Source organism: Prionailurus bengalensis, chromosome A1, assembly GCF_016509475.1.
Source record: "Prionailurus bengalensis isolate Pbe53 chromosome A1, Fcat_Pben_1.1_paternal_pri, whole genome shotgun sequence".
In the NCBI taxonomy this organism is placed as follows: Eukaryota; Metazoa; Chordata; class Mammalia; order Carnivora; family Felidae; genus Prionailurus; species Prionailurus bengalensis.
This window is the reverse complement of record NC_057343.1, coordinates 69,271,168-69,288,792: the sequence shown is the minus strand read 5'-3', so window position 1 is coordinate 69,288,792 and position 17,625 is coordinate 69,271,168. Positions and strand designations below refer to the sequence as shown.

The window sequence follows — 17,625 nt, the reverse complement described above, 5'->3', positions numbered from 1 at the left end:
CTAACTGTCAATACACCGGTTAGGATAAATTGGGGCCGGCCTAAAACAATGATTGCAACGAAAACAGTTTTACTTCTTTTTTTTTTTTTTTTAAGTTTTTTATTTATTTTTGAGAGACAGGAGGGGGCAGAAAGAGAGAGATTGGGAGAGAGAAAATCCCAGGCAGGCTTCGCACTGCCATCCCAAGCCCTAAGTGGGGCTCGATCCCACAAACCATGAGGTCATGACCTGAGCTGAAATCAAGAGTCGGATGCTTAACTGTCTGAGCCACCCAGGCTTTCACTTCTTATAGGATGAGATCTTCACTAAGAGGATGGGAAGACAGATTCCACATAGGAGAAAGGTAGAAAAGACCTCACTTGCTCACTAGAAGAGTTCCTTTTCCATCAGCATCAAGTAACCAATTTACTCTCCTCCCCACGCCCACCCCCATTCGGTTCCCAATTACAATCAGTTTTGCAAACTGCTCTTTTACTAGAACAAAAGAGAGGGAGAATTTCTCTATATTGTACGACAGACTCTCTCTCTTGTGGTTGCATACACCTGTGCATATATATATAGAAACTCACACATTCAGAAAAATCACTGTTCTGTCCGGGGACATAAGACTAAGAAGATGTGAGGCAAAAGCACCAAAGCCTCAGAGACTCTGAGGAGAAACCGTGGGAGATGGAGGACCAGTGCTCAAGCCTCTTGGGAACAGGATCCGATTGGAAGGGTCTCTGTGACCACGCACTGCGCCCTACGCGGTCATCACGTGAGGGCAGGCTCTGTGCTCTTCTCTCTGTATCCCCGGCACACACAGGGCCAGGCCTTTAAAAACATTTGTGGGAAGAATGTTGAATAACAGGAGCTTTTTACGTGTAACAGCTACGCTTGCATTTTGATCAGTTATCCAAGTGTGAGGTGGCAGTCGCTAGTTAGAATACTGTTTTATTAAAGTATACCTTTCATCTCTGAAGCCCCGTCTGTCTCTTCCGAGGGAGCACTGGCCACCGAGTCTTTCGTTCCCCGCTGGGACCCATTATGCATTTCCACCATCACGGAAAGGAATGCTGCTCTCACTAAACTCCAAGCTCCTTGAGGGTAAGGAAGCCCGCTTAATGTGTGTATGCTCCCGGCAAGTGTCTGCTGCATGGCAGGTCTCATTAAATGTTTTGGGGGCGCCTGGGTGGCTCAGTTGGTTAAGCGTCGGACTTCGGCTCAGGTCACGATCTCGCGGTTCGTGGACCTCGGGCTCTGTCTGTGCTGACAGCTCAGAGCCTGGAGCCTGCTTCTGTGTCTCCCTCTCTCTTTCTCTGTCCCTCCTCTGCCTGTGCTCTGTCTCTCTCTCTCAAAAATAAATAAACGTTAAAAAAACTTAAATGTTTTCAATGAATGAGTGAATGCGCAGTGTCTATCATATATTAAAGTGAGCTTCTGATAAGCCGGAGACCTCATGTTAAAACAAATTAACTAGAAATTTCTACAGCCTAGTGTGATGGTTCTCATGCTGCACAGGAGAATCCCATGAGAGTTTCAAAAAAAAAAAAAAAAAAAAAAAGGCCACCGCCCAGGCCACACCCAGACAAATTAAATAAGAAACTTTGGGGGAAAGGACCAGTGTTGAAATCTTTTAAGACCCCTCAGGTAATTCCAAAACATAGCCACGTTTGAGAACCAGTGTTCCAGGCAGGTGCTTGCCAACTGTTAATGTGGATACAACCCCTCCTGAGCATATTTTAGAATTAGAATTCTGATCCCAAAGGTCTGGGGTGGGGCCTGAGAGTCTGGAGCTGTAACAGCTCCCCAGCCATGATGATGATGATGATGATGATGATGATGGTGAGGAGGAAGTGGAGAGGAGGAGCAGGAGGAGGTGGCAGAGACAGCTGGTCTCTAAGGGACAGTACAGTGACTCAGGGACTCCAGGCTGTGTTACCCGCCCCCCCCCCCCCCCCCCCTTTTAAAGCACCAGTCAGTGCAGCTCCATTTTCATCTGTTTCGTGACTGGATGCTCTGCAGACAATTGCATTTACGGGGGAGGGGGGTGGGATAGTTTGAAGGACGGGGTGGGGCGGGGGGAACAGGAGTAGGAAGAGCCCGTCACCGGTCACCTGTTGCTAGCCTCCCCGCCCCCAGGGCCGCGCAGCGCTCAGCCGCATTTCCCACGGCTAAGCTCTGGAGCCCACCTTCCCGCCGGCGCCGGCCACGGAACCCGCTCCCAGGAGGAGTCCAGGCCAGCGCAGGCCGGACTCACAGCAGGACGGGCCCCGGGGCGGGGCGCTGACGCCTCGCCGGGGTTCCCTGCGCCCGAGGGATTTACTTATTGTGCTGAAGGAGGGAAGGAGGGGGAAACAAAACAAAACAAAACAAAACGGGGGGGAAACAACAACAGAACTTAGGCAGCGGAGCAGCAGGAATAGCAGCCTTCCCTAGGTCCCGATCGTTTGGGGGGAGAGCGTCTGAATCCCGCGGGGAAAGCGCCGCCCGGCGCCCAGGGCTCCCGGGCGGAGGAAGGTGCGCGGCGGGCGCGCCTCACTTACCATGACTGTGGCCGCGGCCGCGGCTGCCTGGGCGGCCACCGCCGCTTGGTTGGCTTGGTGCTGCGCAGCTTTGATTTTGGCCTGCAAGTGTGCAGGAGGGTGAAAATATTTGCATTTCTCCCTCATGCAACGCCCCTTTATGTAATCCATACAAACGGTTACGGTGTTGTCGTTTGTGTCGATCATGGTGCTGTCTGCGGGGTGTGCAAAGCGGCAGTCGGTCTCTCCCCGGGCACAGTTTCCTCGCTGGAACTCCCTGCATACCTAGGACACAGGGGGGAGAAGCAGACGATGCAGAAGAGAGGCTGATGGCCGCCGGGAACTACCTCTGCGAGCGCAGCCATTTAGGTTGAAAAAAACAAAAAAGGAATAAATGCTTTTCCTTTCTTTTAATGGGGGCTTTCGTGCCATTTCACTAGAAATTTGTTGTGCAGAGCTCAAGTAACCAGAGTCCCTGACAAACTAATTTGAGTTTTGCTTCGCCCTCTTTGCTGGGGTGGGACTCTGTTGAGAAAATAAGTCAAAATGCGCAGTTTTCGCTAAAATAACAAAAATCAACAAAGCCTCCATTTGTCCCTGGGCTAGTGTATATACATCTCTAATAATTAGGACATAATATATGTGTTTAATGACATATAGTAGATTAATTTGGACATCTGTAAGCACATCCAAATCTTTTCCTACTCTGACAACCCTGGGATGCCATAGTTTTTTGGTTGTTTTTTTGTTTTTTGGTTTTTTTGTTTTTGCACGGAGGGATAGTTTCCTCACAGGTCAAGCCACCAAGTCACAGCTGTACAACTCCAGAAGGGATTGGGGGAAACAAGCTTGTTCCTTCTCCGAGGATGGCAAGTGGGTGGGGTGAATCTGAATACTCCTGTTTTCCCCTAGGACGCCCGGGCTCTAAAAAGATAACTTACGCTTATAATCATAAGTCAGAACAATCGAGGCTGAGATGTTGAAACTTGCATTTAAGATCACTCTATTATTATTTTTGATGGCACCGGAAGAAGATAAAAAACAAAGAAAAGACAAAAAGGAGAGAAATATGGGAAGAAGGGGGAAGAAATAAGTGGAGGGAAGGAGGAAGAGAGTTCCAAGTACTCATGTGTTGTTGCTATTGCTTTTTTGGTCCTTAATCCTTAGTTACCCTAAATGCTCCATCACCTAAGAATTCTGATGCATCAAGAGTTTATTGTATAAAGAAAATTTTCTTTAGAATTTAAAGCGCATTCTTGATTCTGCCCTGAATATTGATAATATAAGATGACATGACTGACCTATAGACATAACACTTAGGTTTATAAATATCATTAGCAGGACAGAACTACGAGTAAAACTGTAAGTTATTTTCCTTTTAGGCTCTAATTCCAAAGCCAGTAAGCGGTGGTTGGCATCTCGGCCATCAGTGACGTTATATGAAGGGTCACTGATGTGACAGTCAAGCTTTGTGACAGTCAAACTTACTTGGGAAATACAGTTTCACCGACCAGTGGCCAAGAGGGTGTGAAGGGTAAACAGAGAAGTCGCAAGATTGCTCATCATTTCCTCCTGCTTTGGATATAAGCCAATATTCTGATCTTTAGTTCATAAAATGTACAAATAAAAACTACTAAGATGTTCCCATCAATTCTGAGTAAGCCTTCCTCTCTAAATGGAATCCTCCAGTCTGAGACCACATCAGAGGTACAGACCAGCCGTCAAGCATTTACCAAGGGTCGCCGTGTGCAGGACAAGCCGGCTTCATTCCTGGCTTGAAATGAACTGCATGAAGACCTGCTAAAGTCATTGTAAATTATTTTTCTATGTCTTTGTCTACCAGTCCTGTTGGGGAGGACAATTTGTTCCCAACTCGGCTGATTTAATTTGTTTTCTAAACCACACAGTCACGAACTGAACACTCCATGGGTCCAGCAGGTGGAGCCCCAAACACTTTTCTAGACCATGAAAGGTCTGTTCTATATTCACAGGGGCAGGCTAGATCAAAACAGCAGTGTTAGGGTCTTTAGTCTTTTCGTTTTGGGATTCATATGCTCCAGAGTGAAGCTGATACCAGGCAGCAACATTGTATTGCCCTCAAGATTGATTGGGTAAATATTTAAGCAAATGCACATTGAAAGAACATCTTCCAATGATCCAACGTAAAGCACCGTGTACATCCTAACCATACATGTATCACCTAACAACTTAAATAGGTAATGGAATTAAAGGAGCTCTTTAAAAAATCTATCAGAATCTTTACACTACTGCATAAAGTGCTCTATTAAATATCACAGGATATAGTAGCTAAGATAAATCCTCTTACTCTGATTAAGGAGAAATTTTACCCAGTAAGGGTTGGCTTGACTCATGACTTAAGAATCATCTTCTATAATTATATGAACGTGTTTTCTTGACTTTTACCGAACACTTGAACTTAAGTTAAAGAAAATATCTCAATCAATACTTAATACGCCCAGCTTCCAGTTCCCCTGTTTACCAACAGTACAACCAGGGCTGATATTCTGGAACGTTCCAATATAACCATATTAGCTCTTAAAATATTGAAATGTGATCATACCAAATGGTCAATAGTCATAGTTCCACTTACCCCTACCCCTGTCCCCAGGCGTTTCAAATTCTTCTGATTTGACCATTCTCAGACCTTTCCAGGAGCCATGAAAGGTTAATGCCAGCACAGCTGGAGGCCTTCAGGAGCCATCTCTATGGCCTACACAGTGATTGATTCAGTGTTCCACTGGTTGTTAAATATTTTGCCCCTGAACACACATTCCAAACAGCTGAATTTTGTTTGTGCTAAACTAATTCTTTCCCTACAGACTAATTTCCTTTATAACTCTGCTTTAAATTGAAACCACAGAATTACGAATGCATGGCTTTTAGATGAATGTGTGTGTGTGTGCGTGTGCATGGCTGTTTTGCAAGACTGAATTAATATCTTATAAGCATTCACTTACACAGAAGTACACTTGTACCCCAGATGCATCTCAAACCACAAATATAATGAAGTACCTCCAGTTTGTCAGTCCTGAGAAGTTTCTGAGTTGCAGTTGAGCCCGGGACAGTGACGGGTGGACTTCCGGGAACAATAACGGGTGTGGTGGGTAGAATTTCCGTTGGGACTAACCCAACTCCAGGGGTTACAGGTGCTAAGTAAGGAGCAAAGCTAATCGCCGTATTTGTCCCTATTGCGGGACCTACAGGAAAAGTGGGCTGTTAAAGGAAGACAACACAGGACAAAGATTTCTTTAGAATAAAACTTTAAAAAATCACCAGTAAGTGTCATTTGAGCAAAACTTACTCACCATACACAAGACCCTTTGTGTTACTTGCGTAAATCGATGCTGGCCTGTGAAAGTTCATTAGATTGCCTGTTTTGTTTTGCTTAAAAAAATAATATCCATGTATATCCTCTCTTCCTAAAACCATACAAAAACATGCGAGCACATTATAGAAACCTAATTACAGGGAACGGATTAAATTTTTATTCCTATGAAAGTTTTCTCAAGAAAAAACAATAATTCTCACTGTCATTGCTCATCATTCCAAACAGTGAATGTTATAACAGGAAGGGGGTAAACCTATGGAAAACTGACTCCTAATCTTTGATTTCTCCTCCTTGCATCTGAAAAAAGGACAGGAGGAAAGAAAAACCTTGATTAGAGCCTGACTTTCAAGTTGATCGAGTACATACATTCTCAAAAACTGGGGATTATCTGGGACTGTATTTGCTCTGATTCAGCATCATGTTCCCACATTCCGTCACTAGCCTGTATGTAGTGTTCATATGGACCTGCTGTTTCTCGGTCCAGTTCAACTGTGTCTAGATCTAACCTTCCCTGCCTAAAAGGTTGGATGAGAGAACATGAACTTTTTAATTGGCCAATTTTTCAACTGGCCACTAAAAGTTGGTTTGGTTTCCTAGGTTAAAATCAATGCAGCAGTGATAAAGGCATACCGTACTTCATTTAAACTTCTCCATCGCTACACTCCTTGTCCAGAGATAAGAAAGAACTGTGCTAGGGGGTTGATGGGATAATAATTTTTTTTTTAATTTTTTTTTAACGTTTATTTATTTTTGGGACAGAGCGAGACAGAGCATGAACGGGGGAGGGGCAGAGAGAGAGGGAGACACAGAATCGGAAACAGGCTCCAGGCTCTGAGCCATCAGCCCAGAGCCTGACGCGAGGCTCGAACTCACAGACCGCGAGATCGTGACCTGGCTGAAGTCGGACGCTTAACCGACTGCGCCACCCAGGCGCCCCTATGGGATAATAATTTTTAAAAGCCCCACCTAGAAATATGCTTTCCAGAAAGGAAATAATGTAAGAGAACAATAAAGTTTGCTTCACTTTTCTAGAACCAATGTTAAAAGTGTAAGACGCTAAAGATTTTTGTTAGGATGAATTTTACACTAAATTGTCCCTGAACGGTTTTATTGGTTGGTTGGCTTTTTAGCTAGTTGGTGACTTTTACCCTCTTTATTTTTAGGAGCAGTTTGCAGATATTTGCAATCACGTGTTAATGCAGTTTTCTAATAACCAAACTGTGCTCTCGGCCATGTCACGCTACCCCTCTATTTATATATTGTGAGTAACATTCTTGTTTTCTATTTACGGCTCTGAATGAGTTGTTGAACATATGGGAAAAATAACAATCTATGTTTATTATTAAACAAATTTTTTGTTGACAGCAATAACGGAAAAATACCTCTTATGGATGCTCATGTTAGAAAACAGTGAATTACTGATAGTTTGTTCAAGGAGTTCTCAGAGGTTCTGGAGGTCTTTAGCGAAGTGGCTGGGGGCTGTGAGAGGTGATTCTAATGGCCTGCGAGGGCTGTTATAGCCCTCCCACGAGGAGCTCTTAGATCTTTATGGCTCAGACATCAAATTCACTTTGGGACAGGGTTGCAACATGAGGTCTCAACATGGGAAATAGATGGCAGTTAGGATTTTTTTTCTCCCAAATTTTATATGTGTATGTTTTCCATTTTCAACCCATTGAGCCATAATTACAGAAAGTTGCGGTTTTCAGTAACTATAGTTTTTATGAGTTAGCGCCATTGAAAAAAAGCCAAGTGATTTAAATGGTATGACTATCTAATGTTAGAATTAAAAAAAAATCAACTCTGAAAGGTCATAAATCACAACAGATCAGGGATTCAAAGAACCAGCTAAATCAGAAATGCCTGAGGGGAATTTCATAAATAGAAATATCGCCAGACTCGATAGGTCTAGGCAGGGACCCTGAAATTTGCATTTAAAAAAACTTACTATGTGATCTGATGTGTGGCCCAGTTTGGGGACCACTGTCATAGATGGAGAGTGAAAATAGGTATTAAAACACTTGTACTGAATGTGTAATTTAACACAGAGACCATTATCAAAGTAAACATTTAAAGAAAACAGCCCTCCCCCACAGGCCCGTTTTTCATTTTCTGCAGCAGCGAATTCCCAACCCTCCCTCTTGTGGATCATTTGAAGCCACGGTCAGTGTGGTGACATAAATACAGGTTGTACCTTGACTGTCGGTGGGATGTCAGAACCTCAAAAGTCATTTCCTGAAAACTTTTTGGATATCAATAAATCTATTAAAATCAGAAAAATTTTGCTTTCCAAAATGTAAATTACTTGTTCATCTAATTTAATGATCTAAAATGAATGTTGCAGGGGCACCTGGGTGGCAGTTGGTTAAGCGTCCAACTTCGGCTCAGGTCGTGATCTCACAGTTTGTGGGTTCAGGCCCTGCGTCGGGCTCTGTGCTAACAGCTCAGGCCTGGAGGCTGCTTCAGATTCTGTGTCTCCCTCTCTCTCTGCCCCTCCCCTGCTCATGCTCTGTCTCTCTCTCTCTCTCTCTGTCTCAAAAGTAAACATTAAAAAAAAAAACCTTAAAATGAATGTTGCAGTTTACTGATGATAGCTGTCACATAGCTCAGAGAGAGTATTATTTCAAAAGAAAAACACAAATTTTAGACTGAGAGTGATCTGGATTCAAATCCCGAGCTCTGCCAGTGAACTGTTATCCTAGGCAGTGAATTAACCTCTCTGAGCTTTAGTTCTCTCAAGGAAGTAAAACCAGTTGACTTGAAAAGTTGGGCTGAACAAAGTGCTACCTCTTCTCCACTTCCCATGGTCAGAACTCAGCAAATAGCAGGTGTCATGGGTAGAGTAAAAATTGGTATTAATAAAGTTTTCCCCCCAAAATCATCCACTGATTCTATAACAGGCATATAATCAGCATGGCGATATAATAATAGAGGTATAAACTCTTATTTAATGATAGCAAATGTTTTCTCCTTTTTGAAATATGGGCTGGGGAAAATACCTATTTTCTTTCATGTGAAGCTGACAGTTAAAAGTTGATAGGACAGATTCAATGAGATATTTTCTCTTTTTTTAATACAGTGTTTTTGATTGAAGGTGATTAGTAAAAAAAAATAGTTATAGTCATTCTCAGAGACGGGCACTCCATTATTATTGTTGACAGTGCTGCCTTACGCGTACATAGGAGCCGCTGTTTCCAAAGCACTGTCACACACAGTCTTCTTGAACCTTCTCGTTATCCGTGAGGAGCAAGTGTGGCATCACAGTAGGTGGAAGCAGGTCGGACTATAGACTCAATAGATCACCCAAGGTCAATGCTGCTGAGGCAAAGCACTCAGGACTCCTGACTCCCAGGCTGGGGCTATTTCCATTCTTCTGCACTCCCTAGATTTTTTTTTTTTTTTTTTTTTTTTTTTTGGTAATTTCTTAAAACAGAAAAGGAGAGAAAAAAAAACCCGGCTGCCCTGATGTGTTTGAGTGTAAAGCCAGAGCCTTGGCGGGGAGCCCTGTCCCACAGTCAGCCGGTGCCTTCTCCAGACGGGAGGGTGAGGCTGCTCTGAACAGCAGTGCCGCTGCCCTGGAAGAGTGGATCTCAGATCCTGGATTCAAATGAAAACTCCCCAGGTAGAGTCCGGGCTGACACCGCGTCCTCGCGTCTGAATTCAGTGCTTTGCTGCAGCTGAGAAAAGAGAGAGGTGGCATCTCCAGATGATTCCGTTCTGCACACCACCAGCTAGAGCCCCGGGGGAGTCGGCCCCGTGCTCTGTGCAGAACGGCTGCTGCCAGCTTGTCTGAGATGGGATCCATTTGGTCCCCGGCATCGCTCAGAACGAGCGACCGCCAGAGAGGCCAGAAGACCAGAGCTACAGAGTCTCGTGGAAGAAAATGGCTTCTGAAATGCTGGCTTTGCTGTTTCTAACCTCTGTTCTTTACTTCACGCTCCTGTGTTTTTCTCTCCTTAGCGTTTCACACGCTGGTCTTCTTGTTCAGTGCACTATACCAGTAGATCCAGGTTCCAAGATCCTCTCTCTCTCTCTCTCTCTCTCTCTCTCTCTCTCTCACACACACACACACACACACACACACACACATTCAGCACGCGTTCTTTGATATTTTGTAGTGGCAAGGAAGGATCAGTGCTGAGCAGTAATGACTAAGTGGCCTGGGGTGTTTTATGGTTCTAAAATTTAGTCAATTGACTTTTTAAAACAGGAGCGTGAGAGTTCATACATTTAGAAAGCTTTCACTTCAAAGGGTAGGTATTTGGCACTCAAACTGAAAGGCTTAAAACATGGCATCCCTTAAGCCTCCTCTCTTTACTTCCAGAAGCATCTCTGGAGGGCAGAATACTCAATGCAAGACCTTGTCCCCAAGGACTGGGTTGTATAGGCTTTTAAATCTCTATCTTCCCCCACCCCCACTTCTTTTTCTTTTCTTTTTTTTTTAAATTGAGGTAATACCGACATACAACATTCTATTAGTTTAGGGTATACAACACAATGATTTGATATTTGTATATATTGTGAAATGATCGCCACAGTAAGTCATTAACATCCATCGCCATATGTAGCTGCAGAATTTTTTTCTTGTGATGAGAACGTTTAAGATTTGTTCTCTTAGCAACTTTCAACTATGTAATACAGTATTCTTAGCTGTAGTCCCCGTGCTGAATAGTACATCCTCACGAATTTCTTTCTTTTCTAATAACTGGAAGTTTGTACTTTTGACCCCCTTTACCCATTTTGCCAGTTCCTCTCCTCTGCCTCTGGCAACCAGCAATCTATCTGTATCTATGAGCTTGTTTTTTGTTTTGTTTTGTTTTGTTTTTTAGATTCTATGTACAAGTGAAGTCATATAGTATTTCTTCTCTGTCTGACTTATTTTGCTTAACATAATATAATGCCCTCGTGGTCCACTCATGTTGTTGCAAATGGCAAGATTTCATTCTTTTTTATGCCTGAATAATATTTCATTGTTTATATATATCACATTTTCATTATCCATTCATCTGTTGATGGACACTTGAGTTGCTTCCATATCTTGGCCGCAATGAACATAGGCGTGCAGATATCTTTCCAAGTTAGTGTTTTCATTTTCTCTGGATAAATACCCAGAAGTGGAAATGATGGACCATGTGGTAATTCTATTTTTTAAATTTATGAGGAACCTCCATACTGTTTTCCATAGTGACTGTGCCATTTCACATTCCCAATGCAATGGATTTCCTTTTCTCCACATCCTGGCCAAACTTGGTACCTCTTATCTTTTTGATAATACCAGTTTAATAGATGTGAGGTAATATAGTGTTTTTTATTTGTAAGTCTCTGATGATTAGTGATATTGAGCACCTTTTCATGTACCTGTTGGCCACCTGCATATCTTCTTTGGAAAAATGTCTATTCAGATCTTCTGCCCATTTCTTAAATGGGCATAGGATTTTGTGTGCTTGTTTGATATTGTGTTGTATGAGTTCTTTATATAGTTTGGATATTAGCCCTTTATTGGATCTATGATTTGCAAATTGTTTTTCCAATTCCATTGATGCCTTTTCATTCTGTGGCTGGTTTCTTTTACAGTGCAGAAGCTTTTTAGTTTGAAGTAGTCCCACTTGTTTATTTTTGCTTTTGTTGTCTTTGCTTTTGTTATCAAGTCCAGAAAATCATCACCAAGACTGATGTCACCACTTATATTTTCTTTTAGGAAAGGAGCTTAATGGTTTCAGACTTTACACTCAGGTCTTTAATCCATTTTCAGTTAATTTTTGTGTGTGGTGTAAGAAAGCAGTCCAGTTTCATTCTTTTCCATGTGGCTGTCCAGTTTTCCCAACACCATTTATTGAAGAGACTTTTCCCATTGTATATTCTTGGCTCCTTTATTGCAAATTAGTTGACCCTATGTGAGTGAGTTTGTTTCTGGGCTCTCTATTCTGTTATATTGATCTATGTATCTGTTTTTATGCCAATACTACACAGTTTTGATTACTATAGCTTTGTGACATAGTTTGAAGTCAGAGAGCATGATACCTCCAGCTTTGTTCTTCTTTCCCAAGATGTCTTTGGCTATTCAGTCTCTTTGACTCTATATAAATTTTAGGAATATTTGTTCTAGTTCTGTGAAAAATGCCATTGGAATTTTGATAGGGATTATTTGAATTGGTAGATCCCTTTGGGTAGAATGGACATTTTAACAATATCAATTCTTCCAATCCATGAGCATGGGCTATCTTCCTACTTATTTGTGCCTTCTTCCATTTCTTTCATCAATCCTGCATTGGTGGTATAGTGGTTAGCATAGCTGCCTTCCAATTTCTTTCGTCAATCTCATATAGTTTTCAGTGTACAGGTCTCTTATCTTCTGGGTTAAATTTATTCCTAGGTATCTTGTTCTTTTTGATGCAGTTGGAAAGGAGACATTTTTCTTATTTTTTCTTTCTGAGAGTTCATTATTAGTGTATAGAAAGATGACAGATTTCTGTGTATTGATTTTGTATCCTACAATATTAGTGAACTCATTTTTTAGTTCCAACCACCAACTTCTTTATCTTGAGTGTACATATGAAGGTTGTGTGTTGGGGGAGGTGCAGCGTGTGAGGAAGGAAAGGAAAAGAATTACTCCCATTAGGAACTGGGGAGAGAAAAACTGCCAGGAGGAAAAATTTAAGGGGACTTTCAAAATACAGTCAATTGGAGACATAAAAGGAAAGAATGGTTTGTGTTTTCATTCGGTAAGTATTCAATGGTTTAAACATTGTACAAGGACACTGTGTGCACATTTACTGAACTTAAACCCTAATGGGAAAGAACAAACAAATAAAATTACAATTTATATTTATGGATAAGCAGAAATGAGAAGGCCTTACTCATAGTGATGGAGATTGGTGGTAGGTCACAGGGGATAGATTTGGAGTCCTTATGCATAAGATGAAGTTAACATGTGAAGAGCAGTAGGATAGATACTTCCAGCAAGATCAAAGGCCATGAGGCAAGCAAGAGCTTTGTCTATGTGTGGAACTGAAAGTTCAGTTTTAGTGAACACAGAAAGAGTGGCCCATGATGAGTTGGTGAGCTGATGGGACCAGACCACAGATGACATTATAGATCATAGTCATGGTTACATATTTGGCTTCGTCTCTAATGAAATGGGAAGGCACTGCAGAGTTTTAAGTAAGGGAGTGGTATGATGCATTTATGTGTTAAAAATATCCCTCTGGTTGCCGTATGCAGAATACACTGGAATAAAGCAAGAATGGAAATTGAGAGATTAGAAAGGAAATGCTTCCAAGGTATTTTGAATGAAAGATTGATGGTGGCTCAGATGGGAGTTTGGGGAGTTCGAGAAGGGAATAGACTTGAAAGCAGATATGACAGGACTTGCTGATGAACTGGATGTGAGAGAATCTGCTTAATTTTGGTTTTGAAGCTGCCGGTTGCATTTACTGAAATGGGAACTTAGTCAGATAAAGAATTTGGAATTAACCATGTCAAGTTCCAGGGAGAAATTTAAAGGTGAGTCCAGTAGGAAGTTAGATATGCGAGCCTGGGGCTCAGAGGAGAGGTCTGGAAACATATTTGGGAGTTCTCAGCCTGCAGATGATTTACAGCCATAGGAATGGATGCAACCATGAAGGAGAGGGTCAATAAAAGAAATGTCCAGTGCTGGGAACCTCAATGTAGAGCAGCTTCAACATACAGCAAAGGAACATAATGGGCAACATCTCCAGCCTTTTCCAGAAGAGGAATACAGATTAAAGAAGAAGGAGCATTCCACAAAGGAGAGGCTGATTACATATGTTGCATATGGCTAAGCGGTCAAATGAACACAATGAAGGCAAAAGTGACCACTGGTTTAGTAATATGGCAGGCGGTGGTGAGATAGTCAATGGATTAGGTCTAGGGTGGATGGAAGTCAGAGGGAGTGGAAAAAATATCCACCGTTTGTTTTTTTTTTTTTAGAGAAATTTAGCTTAGAAGGAAACCTAAAAATGGCGTGGTTCCTCTACTCCCATGTTTATCAGTTTATTTGTCTTAAGCAATTCCTGCATGTATTAGTTTCTTGTAGCTAGTCTGAGAAATTTCCACAAACTTGGCAACTTAAAACAACACAAAATTATCCTTTGATTGTTCTGAGGGCCAGAAGTCTGAAGTCAGTTTCACTGGGCCCAAATCAAGGTATTGGCATTTCGTGCTCCCTCTGGAGACTCCAGGGAAGAATCTATTCCTTGTCTCTTCTATCTTCAGGTGGCAGCTGGCATTCTTTGGTTTGTGGCCTCGTCACTTGTCTCTGCCTCTATGGACACATTGCTGTTCTCCTCTTCTGTATGTGTCAACTCTCCTTCTGCCTCTTTCTCATAAGGATACTTGTGATTGCATTTATTTCAAGAGGATTGCCCCATCTCAAGATGCCTAACTTAATCATATCTGCAAAGACGACTTGGTTTCCTTAGAGGTGACATGTACAGGTTCCACGTACCTTTCAGGGCCATTATTTGGCTTACTATACTGTACGACGTCACTAACGCATTCCTGAGATTCTGAAGTTATTTGTAGAGTTGATGATTTTTAAGTTTATCACACTTTTTATTCTGAGATTTCTTGTGATTTAGAAGCCTCTACTAAAATATTTAAATGTAATATGAAATGTAATATAAATATTAAATGTAATATTAAATGTCTTTTTCATAGACAAATCATGATTATTAACTTCTAATTAATATTTGAGACAATATATAAACATAACTTTCAAAAATGATTTCAACTAACAGCTAACAATGGGAATGGGCTTTTCTTATTAACATTGCCACTTTTGGGGGGGGGTCAATCTTTATGAATTCTAAATAAATAAGAAGTGAATGATTAAAGTGAGTGAGACAGACACACAATACCGTGTGACTGTGTTGATCTCGGTGGTTCCAAATTTATTCCTACAGACATTATTCAAGACGAAAAACTAAATTATTTTAGCCTTAGGTAATTTAACAAAATAATTTATGTGCGAATATCAATAGAGAACCATAAATTATACATGTGTGTGTGGTTTTAAACAGATCCACTTAAATGCCTATATTTGGTGTTAAATGTATGCAGAACTCTGTCTATGTTGTCCTTACATTTAGGCTCCCAACTACTCATCCTTTGGGATATAGTTATTTGGGATTTTCTCCAAGTAGCATTTCTTGCCTCATTCAAAATCATAATTCCCTGTGCCTGAATCTTACCTCGCCCTTCTTGTGACTCTGTCTACCCCGCAAAGACTGTATCTTATTATTGCTGGATCCCCATGCACCTGGATTTTTTTTTCCCCCTCCCTGGGCAGAGCTGGGTCCTGGCTACTTTGTCCTGTCCACCATTCTTGAGCAGAAGCACCAGCAGAGCTAAGGATCTGCCCAGATTCTCCCTTCACCAGGGCCTTCCCACCCTCCCCACCTCATCCCGCAGACACTCAAGAAAATACATCTCAGCTGCAGCGTCCTTTTTAATTTAGCAGCCTTCAATCACAAGGACTTTTCACACAATAAAGACTAATTTTTAAACAATAGTCTTTTGTGTATGTACTGCTTTAAAAAAGCAAGCATCTCTCACTTTACTGGCTTTGTTGTGTGTGTGTTTTTTTAAAATTAGCTTGTTTTTGACAAATAATTCACAGATGTAAATGAATTCCACTGAAGCCCAATGCGCTCCTTTCCCCCAGGGCCTCATTCCTAAAACAATTTCCAGACCTTTAAGGAAATACTTTCAAACACTGAAATCAGGGAGAAAATATGACACCATACATATTCAAAGCCTGAACTCCCTTGAGCATTTACTCTTGGGGCCCTGGCCACAGCGCCACACCCTTCCCAGGCCTCTGAGAGGCAGCGGAGTGTGGGTGGCTAAGGCAGCCTCCTCTCTGGCTGCTGTGGGGCTTCAGGCCCAGCACACTGCAGACAGCGCCCTGTTCCCAATGTCTGAGCCCCAGTGCCCGAAACACAGCGTATTAGCTGCAAGACATCAGGTAAATGGTTCAGCCTCTCGGGTTTCTCCCTTCGCTCATCCTTAAAACGACACCATTGAACGGAAGAGTCCACCTACTAGATTGCTAACAACGTGCTAGGCATCGAAACCTGCTCTTCACATAGATCATCACTTCGTACTCTAAATGAAAACGTCGAACTCTTTCTGTTCTAAGATGGTTCAAAGGTGGAGTTTACCGGTGAGCCCGAGTTGGGAGGGACACAGATTTCCCAGACACTGCTTAGAAACTGTCTTTGCCTACTGTTTCCACACACACTTTTTCCATTTAAATAATTTCAAAAACCCTATTTTCAGAAACCATTTAGCTTCAAAGCTATTTGCTTTAATTGTAGCCAGAGACAAAGTAGAGCGAGGCCGTTTTAGGTCAATGTGGCGCTGCCCGTACCAACACTTTAATCATCAAGCCCATCATTAGATGCGATGTACTCACCACTGGATGGAGTGGGGTTCCTGGAAACATAAATTGCATCTGCTGGGCAAGCATCGCTGCAGCAGTTTTTTGCTGGATCAAATTGTTCCTCCCATTAATTTCTAGTTGAGTTTTTAAATGTGTTGGAGGATGAAGATACTTGCAGTTTTCTCGTGAACAACGGCCCTGTAAAACGAATGTTTTGGTTTTAGGACTGTTAGGAGTAGTTTTCATCTACTGTCAACCATTTCACAATCGCTCCATGTATACAAAGGCAAGGAACCCGCGTGTGAGTGTGGGCGTGTGCGCGTGTGCACGTGCACGCACCCTCCCGTTGGAACATACAACAGACTTGGAACATACAAGGAGTGAATCAGGCATTAGGTGATTATCAATCTTGCTGAAACCTGTTCAGCAGAGAAGCTTCTTGAGATTTTTTTTTCTGTTGTTCTTTCTAGCGGATTCCCACTCTGACAACAGACTCTAAAGGAATGTGAGGGCTAGGAGGAAAGGCAGACCCTTAGCCTAGGCAGTGTGGAAGGCAAGCAGAGGAACGTATTTATCGGGACTTATCAAAAGGAGTCTTTGAACTTGCTCTGCATTGGTTTGTGCATGACCAAATATGAATAATCATGGACTGAGTGTGTGCAGTGGGGACAGTAATACTAATTCCTTGAAATGTGTGTTCCACATTGGCTGAAGATATCCCTAATTCAAATCATTAAAGGAGACGCAATGGAAGTATAGGAGTGGACATTTCTTAGTAATCGATGCATTAATGAAATCTCCAGGCATAAACTCAGATCATTACCTGCGGCTAATTTGTTTGGTACACAAAAGTGGTTACCCCATGGCCCTGCCCTGTTCCCATGACGACTATATCAAATGTTGTATCCGAAGAGTGCTTATGGCTAAAGTAACATTTGGATGTTAAAGTTGGCCCAACAACAACAACAACAAATAATAATTGGGTGGCAGGTGTGCATAAAACCCATCTTGGAGAGTAATCGCTGATGCAGGGTTCATACTGAGTTCCCAAGTTTCCAGAAGTACCGATCGAGACAATCATGTTAACGTGTGACTCATGCAATTTCTGGAGAAAGAAGGGCAAATACTCTTTTCTTCTTTACAAGAGCCAACTGGTATGAGTATTATCATTCCCTAAAGAATTAGTCTATTTGCAACCAAGAGAATATGGCTTTGTTTACCAGATATAAAAATAATTTTAAACAGCAAGCTTGGCGGATCTGGAGAAACAAATTTGTTTATAGTCATCCTAATTCTAAACATCTGGAGTTCTCACTCTGTCTCCCACTAATTCCGGCTGCACTTTTGGCTGTGTTGGCTCCCTCTCC

The 17,625-nt window shown here is 42.1% G+C and overlaps 1 protein-coding gene across 9 annotated transcripts in view; it reads right to left on the bottom strand.

Moving 5' to 3' along the window:
* MBNL2 (muscleblind like splicing regulator 2) overlaps window positions 1-17,625 on the bottom strand; it is a 159,614-nt gene that overhangs the window by 40,738 nt on the left and 101,251 nt on the right. For all 9 annotated transcript variants that reach the window (XM_043581913.1, XM_043581838.1, XM_043581879.1 and 6 more), the window contains 3 exons: window positions 16,292-16,456; window positions 5,538-5,738; window positions 2,526-2,789 (listed from right to left, as the gene is read on the bottom strand). In XM_043581913.1, coding sequence (XP_043437848.1) covers window positions 2,526-2,789; window positions 5,538-5,738; window positions 16,292-16,456 — 630 coding nt within the window. The remainder of the gene's footprint in view (window positions 1-2,525; window positions 2,790-5,537; window positions 5,739-16,291; window positions 16,457-17,625) is intronic.